This window comes from Psittacula echo (genome assembly GCF_963264785.1).
Source record: "Psittacula echo genome assembly, contig: SCAFFOLD_46, whole genome shotgun sequence".
NCBI classification, from domain to species: domain Eukaryota; kingdom Metazoa; phylum Chordata; class Aves; order Psittaciformes; family Psittacidae; genus Psittacula; species Psittacula echo.
Window position 1 is genome coordinate 883,971 of NW_027664243.1, and position 10,591 is coordinate 894,561.

Here is a 10,591-nt window from a genome sequence, read left to right on the forward strand (position 1 = left end):
CATCATGGGACATGGATGACGTCATTGGCCATGATGGGACGTCGATGACGTCATTGGTCACCATGGGACATGGATGACGTCATTGGTCATCATGGGACGTCGATGACGTCATTGGTCACCATGGGACATCGATGACGTCATTGGTCACCATGGGACATGGATGACGTCATTGGTCATCACGGGACATGGATGACGTCATTGGCCATGATGGGACGTCGATGACGTCATTGGGACACCGAGGACCCCATTGGTCCCCATGGGGACAGGGAGGAGGCCAGGGAGGAGCCCAGGAGGCCCCGGGGCTGCCCCGCGCCGTGCCTGACGGGGTCCTCACCCAGGTAGGAGTCGCTGGTGACCCCGGAGGCGTTGAGGAACGAGGGGGCTCCGAGGCCCCCGTAGGCGAAGGCGCCCCCGGCCCAGGAGAAGGCGCCCACAGCGCCCAGGATGGGTCCTTCCTGCTGGGGGGGACCATGGGGGTACCATAGGGGTACCATAGGGGTGCCATAGGGGTACTATAGGGATGCTATAGGGGAACTATAGGGGTACTATAGGGGTGCCATAGGGGTGCCATAGGGGTACTAGAGGGGTGCTATAGGGGTGCCATAGGGGTGCCATAGGGGTACTATAGGGGTACCATAGGGGTGCCATAGGGGTACTATAGGGGTGCCATAGGGGTACTATAGGGGTACCATAGGGGTGCCATAGGGGTGCCATAGGGGTACTATAGGGGTGCTATAGGGGTGCCATAGGGGTACTATAGGGGTACCATAGGGGTGCCATAGGGGTACTATAGGGGTACCATAGGGGTGCCATAGGGGTACTAGAGGGGTGCTATAGGGGTGCCATAGGGGTGCCATAGGGGTACTATAGGGGTACCATAGGGGTGCCATAGGGGTACTATAGGGGTGCCATAGGGGTACTATAGGGGTACCATAGGGGTGCCATAGGGGTGCCATAGGGGTACTATAGGGGTGCTATAGGGGTGCCATAGGGGTACTATAGGGGTACCATAGGGGTGCCATAGGGGTACTATAGGGGTGCCATAGGGGTGCCATAGGGGTACTATAGGGATGCTATAGGGGTACTATAGGGGTACTATAGGGGTGCCATAGGGGTACCATAGGGGTGCCATAGGGGTACTATAGGGGTACTATAGGGATGCTATAGGGGTACTATAGGGGTACCATAGGAATGCTACAGGGGTGCTATAGGGGTACCATAGGGATGCTACAGGGGTACTATAGGGACGCTATAGGGGTGCTATACAGATGCTATGGGGATCCTATAGGGACGCTATGGGGATCCTATAGGGACGCTATGGGGATCCGATAGGGACGCTATGGGGATCCTATAGGAATGCTATGGGGATGCTATGGGGATCCTATAGGGATGGTATGGGGATCCTATAGGGACGCTATGGGGATCCTATAGGGATGGTATGGGGATCCTATAGGAATGCTATGGGGATGCTATGGGGATCCTATAGGGATGGTATGGGGATCCTATAGGGACGCTATGGGGATCCTATAGGGACGCTATGGGGATCCTATAGGGACGCTATGGGGATGCTATGGAGATCCTATAGGGATGCTATGGGGATCCTATAGGGACGCTATGGGGATCCTATAGGAATGCTATGGGGATGCTATGGGGATCCTATAGGGATGGTATGGGGATCCTATAGGGACGCTATGGGGATCCTATAGGGACGCTATGGGGATCCGATAGGGACGCTATGGAGATCCTATAGGGACGCTATGGGGATCCGATAGGGACGCTATGGGGATCCTATAGGAATGCTATGGGGATGCTATGGGGATCCTATAGGGATGGTATGGGGATCCTATAGGGACGCTATGGGGATCCTATAGGGACGCTATGGGGATCCTATAGGGACGCTATGGGGATGCTATGGAGATCCTATAGGGATGCTATGGGGATCCTATAGGGATGCTATGGGGATGCTATGGGGATCCTATAGGGACGCTATGGGGATCCTATAGGGACGCTATGGGGATGCTATGAGGATCCTATAGGGATGCTATGGGGATGCTATGGGGATCCTATAGGGATGCTATGGGGATGCTATGGGGATCCTATAGGGATGCTATGGGGATGCTATGGGGATCCTATAGGGATGCTATGGGGATGCTATGGGGATCCTATAGGGATGCTATGGGGATCCTATAGGGATGCTATGGGGATGCTATGGGGGTGCTATGGGGATCCTATAGGGATGCTATGGGGATGCTATGGGGATCCTATAGGGATGCTATGGGGATGCTATGGGGATCCTATAGGGATGCTATGGGGATGCTATGGGGATCCTATAGGGATGCTATGGGGATCCTATAGGGATGCTATGGGGATGCTATGGGGATCCTATAGGGATGCTATGGGGATCCTATAGGGATGCTATGGGGATGCTATGGGGATCCTATAGGGATCCTATAGGGATGCTATGGGGATCCTATAGGGATGCTATGGGGATGCTATGGGGATCCTATAGGGATGCTATGGGGATGCTATGGGGATCCCATAGGGATGCTATGGGGATGCTATGGGGATCCTATAGGGACGCTCTGGGGATGCTATGGAGGCCAGACCGGGGTGAGGAGCGCGCTGAAGCCCTCCTGGGCCATCTCGAGCTGGAAGGCGCTGGCGCGGGCGCTGGGGGTGCCCTCGATGGAGAAGATCTTGTCCTGGAGCTGGGTCTGGATGCCCCCGAGCGCCTCGAAGTTGTCCACGCGGAAGACGTGGTCCTTGGGGGGCCGGGAGGCGATGGCCTGGAGCTCGGCCACGGCGGCCGGGACGCGGAAGGCGCTGCCCACCTGGAAGGGATGGGGATGAGGGATGGATGAGGGATGGATGATGGATGGATGATGGATGGATGATGGATGGATGGATGATGGATGGATGGATGATGGATGGATGGATGATGGATGGATGGATGATGGATGGATGATGGATGATGGATGGATGGATGATGGATGGATGGATGAGGGATGGATGATGGATGGATGATGGATGGATGATGGATGGATGATGGATGATGGATGGATGGATGGATGGATGATGGATGGATGATGGATGGATGATGGATGATGGATGGATGGATGGATGATGGATGATGGATGGATGATGGATGGATGATGGATGATGGATGGATGGATGGATGGATGATGGATGGATGATGGATGGATGATGGATGGATGATGGATGGATGATGGATGATGGATGGATGGATGGATGATGGATGATGGATGGATGATGGATGGATGATGGATGGATGGATGATGGATGGATGATGGATGGATGATGGATGGATGGGTGATGGATGGATGATGGATGATGGATGGATGATGGATGGATGATGGATGGATGATGGATGGATGGATGATGGATGGATGGATGATGGATGATGGATGATGGATGATGATGGATGGATGGATGGATGGATGATGGATGGATGATGGATGGATGATGGATGGATGGATGATGGATGGATGATGGATGGATGATGGATGATGGATGATGATGGATGGATGGATGGATGGATGATGGATGGATGATGGATGGATGATGGATGGATGATGGATGGATGATGGATGATGGATGGATGATGGATGGATGATGGATGGATGGATGATGGATGATGGATGATGATGGATGGATGGATGGATGGATGATGGATGGATGATGGATGGATGATGGATGGATGGATGATGGATGGATGATGGATGGATGATGGATGATGGATGATGATGGATGGATGGATGGATGGATGATGGATGGATGATGGATGGATGATGGATGGATGATGGATGGATGATGGATGGATGATGGATGATGGATGGATGATGGATGGATGGATGGATGAGGGATGGATGGATGGATGGATGATGGATGGATGGATGGATGGATGATGGATGGATGATGGATGGATGATGGATGGATGATGGATGGATGGATGGATGGATGATGGATGGATGATGGATGGATGATGGATGGATGGATGGATGGATGATGGATGGATGATGGATGGATGATGGATGGATGATGGATGGATGGATGGATGAGGGATGGATGGATGGATGGATGATGGATGGATGGATGGATGGATGATGGATGGATGGATGGATGGATGATGGATGGATGATGGATGGATGATGGATGGATGATGGATGGATGATGGATGGATGATGGATGATGGATGGATGATGGATGGATGGATGGATGAGGGATGGATGGATGGATGGGTGGATGGATGGATGATGGATGGATGATGGATGGATGATGGATGATGGATGGATGGATGATGGATGGATGGATGAGGGATGGATGGATGGATGATGGATGGATGATGGATGGATGATGGATGATGGATGGATGATGGATGGATGATGGATGGATGGATGGATGATGGATGGATGGATGAGGGATTGATGATGGATGGATGATGGATGATGGATGGATGATGGATGGATGATGGATGGATGGATGATGGATGGATGGATGATGGATGGATGATGGATGATGGATGGATGATGGATGGATGGATGATGGATGATGGATGATGGATGGATGATGGATGGATGGATGATGGATGGATGATGGATGATGGATGGATGATGGATGGATGGATGATGGATGATGGATGATGGATGGATGATGGATGGATGGATGGATGGATGGATGATGGATGATGGATGGATGATGGATGGATGGATGATGGATGATGGATGATGGATGGATGATGGATGGATGGATGATGGATGGATGGATGAGGGATTGATGATGGATGGATGATGGATGATGGATGGATGGATGATGATGGCTGTCATGGATGCATGGGTGCCGGCGCCCTCACCCCGATGGCGTAGCGCTTCACCCCCATCCTCTCGGCCAATGGGATGACGTCCCCGTATTCCATCTCATCATCGAACTTCCGCCCGTCCGTCACCACGATCAGCACCTTGGTGGCATCTTCCCGGGCTCCGCGCTCCGCCGTGAACATCTGGGTCCTGCCCCATAGAAGCCCAATAGCACCCTATGGGTCACGCGTAGACGTAGTTATGGGGCGTAGAGGGGGGGAGATGGGGCACTCACAGCGCGGTCCAGATGGCGGTGGCCGTATGGGTGGACTTCTTGAGCTGCTTGACCTGCCCCACAAGTGCTATGGGGTCCGGGGCCGTGCGGAAGGTCTTGAAGTCAAAGTGGTGGAGGACGACGTGGGAGAACTGGGAGAGGGCGAACTGGGGGGGAGACACACACAAGGAAAGGGGGCAAGGTGGGGTGAAGGCCATGGGGCAATGGGATGGGGAGGGGAACCCATTGGGTCCATGGAGAGGAACCCATTGGGTCCATGGAGAGGAACCCATTGAGTCCATGGGAGAGGAGCCCATTGAGTGCATGGAGAGGAACCCATTGAGTCCATGGAGAGGAACCCATTGAGTCCATGGGAGAGGAACCCATTGAGTGCATGGGAGAGGAACCCATTGAGTGCATGGGAGAGGAACCCATTGAGTGCATGGGAGAGGAACCCATTGAGTCCATGGGAGAGGAACCCATTGAGTCCATGGGAGAGGAACCCATTGAGTCGATGGGAGAGGAACCCATTGAGTCCATGGAGAGGAACCCATTGAGTCGATGGGTGAGGAACCCATTGAGTGCATGGGTGAGGAACCCATTGAGTGCACGGGAGAGGAACCCATTGAGTCGATGGGAGAGGAACCCATTGAGTGCATGGGAGAGGAGCCCATTGAGTCCATGGAGAGGAACCCATTGAGTCCATGGGAGAGGAGCCCATTGAGTCCATGGAGAGGAACCCATTGAGTGCATGGGAGAGGAACCCATTGAGTCGATGGGAGAGGAACCCATTGAGTCCATGGGAGAGGAACCCATTGAGTCGATGGGAAAGGAACCCATTGAGTCGATGGGAGAGGAACCCATTGAGTCCATGGAGAGGAACCCATTGAGTCCATGGAGAGGAACCCATTGAGTCCATGGGAGAGGAACCCATTGAGTCCATGGAGAGGAACCCATTGAGTCCATGGGAGAGGAACCCATTGAGTCCATGGGAGAGGAACCCATTGAGTCCATGGGAGAGGAACCCATTGAGTCGATGGGAGAGGAACCCATTGAGTCGATGGGAGAGGAACCCATTGAGTCGATGGAGAGGAACCCATTGAGTCGATGGGTGAGGAACCCATTGAGTGCATGGGTGAGGAACCCATTGAGTGCATGGGTGAGGAACCCATTGAGTGCATGGGAGAGGAACCCATTGAGTGCGTGGGAGAGGAACCCATTGAGTCGATGGGAGAGGAACCCATTGAGTCCATGGAGAGGAACCCATTGAGTCCATGGGAGAGGAGCCCATTGAGTGCATGGAGAGGAACCCATTGAGTCCATGGAGAGGAACCCATTGAGTCCATGGGAGAGGAGCCCATTGAGTCCATGGAGAGGAACCCATTGAGTCGATGGGAGAGGAACCCATTGAGTCCATGGGAGAGGAACCCATTGAGTCCATGGAGAGGAACCCATTGAGTGCATGGGAGAGGAACGCATTGAGTGCATGGGAGAGGAACCCATTGAGTGCATGGGAGAGGAACCCATTGAGTCGATGGGAGAGGAACCCATTGAGTCGATGGGAGAGGAACCCATTGAGTCCATGGAGAGGAACCCATTGAGTCCATGGAGAGGAACCCATTGAGTCCATGGGAGAGGAACCCATTGAGTCGATGGGAGAGGAACCCATTGAGTCCATGGGAGAGGAACCCATTGAGTCGATGGGAGAGGAACCCATTGAGTCCATGGAGAGGAACCCATTGAGTCCATGGGAGAGGAGCCCATTGAGTGCATGGAGAGGAACCCATTGAGTCCATGGGAGAGGAACCCATTGAGTCGATGGGAGAGGAACCCATTGAGTGCATGGGAGAGGAACCCATTGAGTGCATGGGAGAGGAACCCATTGAGTGCATGGGAGAGGAACCCATTGAGTCCATGGGAGAGGAGCCCATTGAGTCCATGGGAGAGGAACCCATTGAGTCGATGGGAGAGGAACCCATTGAGTGCATGGAGAGGAACCCATTGAGTCCATGGGAGAGGAACCCATTGAGTCCATGGGAGAGGAACCCATTGAGTCGATGGAGAGGAACCCATTGAGTGCATGGGAGAGGAACCCATTGAGTCCATGGGAGAGGAACCCATTGAGTCGATGGAAGAGGAGCCCATTGAGTCCATGGAGAGGAACCCATTGAGTCCATGGAGAGGAACCCATTGAGTCCATGGGAGAGGAACCCATTGAGTCCATGGGAGAGGAACCCATTGAGTCCATGGAGAGGAACCCATTGAGTCCATGGGAGAGGAAGCCATTGAGTGCATGGAGAGGAACCCATTGAGTGCATGGGAGAGGAGCCCATTGAGTCCATGGGAGAGGAACCCATTGAGTCCATAGGAGAGGAACCCATTGAGTCCATGGGAGAGGAACCCATTGAGTCGATGGGAAAGGAACCCATTGAGTCGATGGGAGAGGAACCCATTGAGTCCATGGGAGAGGAACCCATTGAGTCCATGGAGAGGAACCCATTGAGTGCATGGGAGAGGAACCCATTGAGTCGATGGGAGAGGAACCCATTGAGTCAATGGAAGAGGAACCCATTGAGTCCATGGGAGAGGAACCCATTGAGTCCATGGGAGAGGAACCCATTGAGTGCATGGGAGAGGAACCCATTGAGTCGATGGGAGAGGAACCCATTGAGTCAATGGAAGAGGAACCCATTGAGTCCATGGGAGAGGAACCCATTGAGTGCATGGGAGAGGAACCCATTGACTCCATGGAACCCAAGCCATCCCCATTCAGCTCTATTGGGAGGAACCCTATGGAGATGCCACCTCCAAGGGGATACCTGTGTCTCGGTGCCCTTGAAGCGCTTCATCACCTCCCCAATGAAGGTCTTCATGGTCCGGAACTCCTCAGCCTTGATGCTTCCAGAGCCATCCATGAGGAGAACCACGTCCGTGGCCCGCTTGGGACACTCTATGGGGCACGCTTATGGGGTCAAACCAACCCTAGGGGTCCAATGGGGCCGCTATGGAGAGCTCGGTACCTGGTTGGGTCGTGGGGATGAGCTGGAGCTGCTGGAGGTTGGGGTCCAGGAGGGCGCAGAAGCCATTGAGGTGGACGTTCTCCCCACAAGTGTGGGGCAAGGTGGGGCCGCAGGCCTATGGGAGGGGATAGAGACCCACTGTGGGGTGAAACCTCCACGGTGGCCCCAGAGAGACCCATTGTGGGGTGAAACCGCCCCATAGGAACCCATTGGAGATGCCACCTCCAGCCCCACTCACCAAGGCTCCCTGGTCCCCAGCACTCAAGGCCAAGCCCAAGGATGCGTTGATGGCACCAGGAGGTCCTAAGGATGGATTGGGCACTTATGGGGCAGAGGAGGTCACTTATGGGGTGTGGGGGAGGTCACTTATGGGGTGTGGAGGAGGTCACTTATGGGGGGGGAGGAGGTCACTTATGGAGTGTGGAGGTCACTTATGGGGCAGGGAGGTCACTTATGGGGTGGGGGAGGTCACTTATGGGGGGGGGAGGTCACTTATGGAATGTGGAGGAGGTCACTTATGGGGGGGAGGTCACTTATGGGGTGTGGAGGTCACTTATGGAATGTGGAGGAGGTCACTTATGGGGCAGGGAGGTCACTTATGGGGTGTGGAGGAGGTCACTTATGGGGTGTGGAGGAGGTCACTTATGGGGCAGGGGAGGTAACTTATGGGGGGGAGGTCACTTATGGGGTGGGGGAGGTCACTTATGGGGTGTGGAGGAGGTCACTTATGGGGTGTGGAGGAGGTCACTTATGGGGTGTGGAGGAGGTCACTTATGGGGCAGGGAGGTAACTTATGGGGGGGAGGTCACTTATGGGGTGGGGGAGGTCACTTATGGGGTGTGGATGACGTCACTTATGGGGCAGGGGAGGTCACTTATGGGGCGTGGATGCCGTCACTTATGGGGCAGGGGAGGTCACTTATAGGGCGTTGATGATGTCACTTATGGGGCGTGGATGACGTCACTTATGGGGCGTGGATGACGTCACTTATGGGCCGTTGATGACGTCACTTTTGGGGCGCGGATGACGTCACTTATGGGGCGCTCACCCCTAATGGGCACCTCCTGGCACGTCCCGGTGCGGTACCGGCACCGATGGATGCCCCCGCTCGCGCCGCGCTCCAACGGGGCCCCCACCAGGACCCTATGGGGCAGGTCCACGGTTGCGGGGGCGGGGGGGGGGGGGGGCACTTGGGGGTCCCCTGCCCCATAAGTGTGGGGCGAAGGCATTCCCCCCCCCCCCCCCCCCTTTACCATCCATCGTCCCTGGTGCCCAACTGGGCCACGGCGTAGCCAAAGGCGCCTTTGGGGTCGCCGGTGAAGACCAGCGCCGTGTCCACGTCCAGCAGGGAGCCGCGGCTATGGGGCAGCGCTGCGGGGTTGGGATTGGTCGAGGGGCGGCCAATGAGAGGAGGGCAGCCCCTCGGTAGCCAATGGGAAGGGTTGGGGGGGTGCCAGCAGCCAATGGCGGGGGGGGGGGGAGACCCCAGCAGCCAATGGAGGGACAGGGATGGCACCAGGAGCCAATGGGAGGACATTGGGGTGCCCGCAGCACCCAATGGGGGGCATTGATGACCCCAGCACCCAATGGGGGACAATGGGGTCCCCCCCATCACCCAATGGGGGACAATGGGCCCCCCCATCCATCACCAATGGGAGACAATGGGGTGACCCCAGCACCCAATTGGGGTGACCCCATCACCCATAGGGGGCAATGGGTCCCCCCCCATCACCCAATGGGGGACAATGGGGTGACCCCAGCACACCAATTGGGGTGACCCCAGCACCCAATTGGGGGTGACCCCATCACCCAATGGGGGACATTGGGGTGCCCCCATCACCCAATGGGGGTGCCCCCAACCCCCAAAAGTGGGGTGCCCCCCCCCCCCCCATTTGCCACCTACCAGCACCCAAGAGGACGAGCAGCACCCATGGGTCCATGGTGCCGCTGCGATGGCCAAAGGGGAAGTGAAGGGGGATGAAGAGGAAGGAAGTGGGGGGGGGGGGGGGGGGGGGGGGGAACAAGAAGGGGGGGGGTCAGGAAGGAGAAGGAGGGATGGGGTCCCCCCCCCCATGGGCGCCATCGGGATGGGTCCCCCTCCTATGGGCGCCATCAGGATGGGGCCCACCACCAGGAGAACATCTGGGGGGGGGGTTGGAGCGTGGGGTAAAGGGGGGGGGGGGGGGGGGGGAAAGTTATGGGGTCACAGCACTTGTGGGTCCCCCTCCCCCCCCGAGCGTGGGCCTGCCCCACATCCGGTTTCGAGCGGTGTTGAGCAAACCCTGGGGTGACGTCGGCGTCCGGTGGTGGTTGTGGGGCTGGTGGGGGGGGGGCGATGGGCTGGGGGGGAGGGAGGCACCATTGACTGTCATTGGCCACCATTGGCCACCCATTGACCGTCATTGACCGTCATTGGCCATCATTGACCACCCATTGGCCGTCATTGACAACCATTGACCGTCATTGACTGTCATTGGCCACCA

General features: G+C 56.0%; 1 protein-coding gene across 4 annotated transcripts in view; it reads right to left on the bottom strand.

Moving 5' to 3' along the window:
- LOC308232601 (integrin alpha-D-like) overlaps window positions 1–10,052 on the bottom strand; it is a 32,865-nt gene extending 22,813 nt beyond the window's left edge. For 2 of the 4 annotated variants that reach the window (XM_080639821.1, XM_080639819.1), the window contains exons 1-10: window positions 10,012–10,052; window positions 9,362–9,479; window positions 9,157–9,251; window positions 8,347–8,411; window positions 8,109–8,223; window positions 7,908–8,038; window positions 5,110–5,255; window positions 4,871–5,024; window positions 2,607–2,831; window positions 335–458 (exon numbers count right to left, since the gene is read on the bottom strand). In XM_080639821.1, coding sequence (XP_080495947.1) covers window positions 335–458; window positions 2,607–2,831; window positions 4,871–5,024; window positions 5,110–5,255; window positions 7,908–8,038; window positions 8,109–8,223; window positions 8,347–8,411; window positions 9,157–9,251; window positions 9,362–9,479; window positions 10,012–10,048 — 1,210 coding nt within the window. In that variant the 5' untranslated portion in view covers window positions 10,049–10,052. Of the gene's footprint in view, window positions 1–334; window positions 459–2,606; window positions 2,832–4,870; window positions 5,025–5,109; window positions 5,256–7,907; window positions 8,039–8,108; window positions 8,224–8,346; window positions 8,412–9,156; window positions 9,252–9,361; window positions 9,480–10,011 lie in introns of those variants that run through there. The other 2 variants (XM_080639820.1, XM_080639822.1) reach the window with 2 other exon arrangements.
- Between the last annotated feature and the right edge of the window lie 539 nt (window positions 10,053–10,591).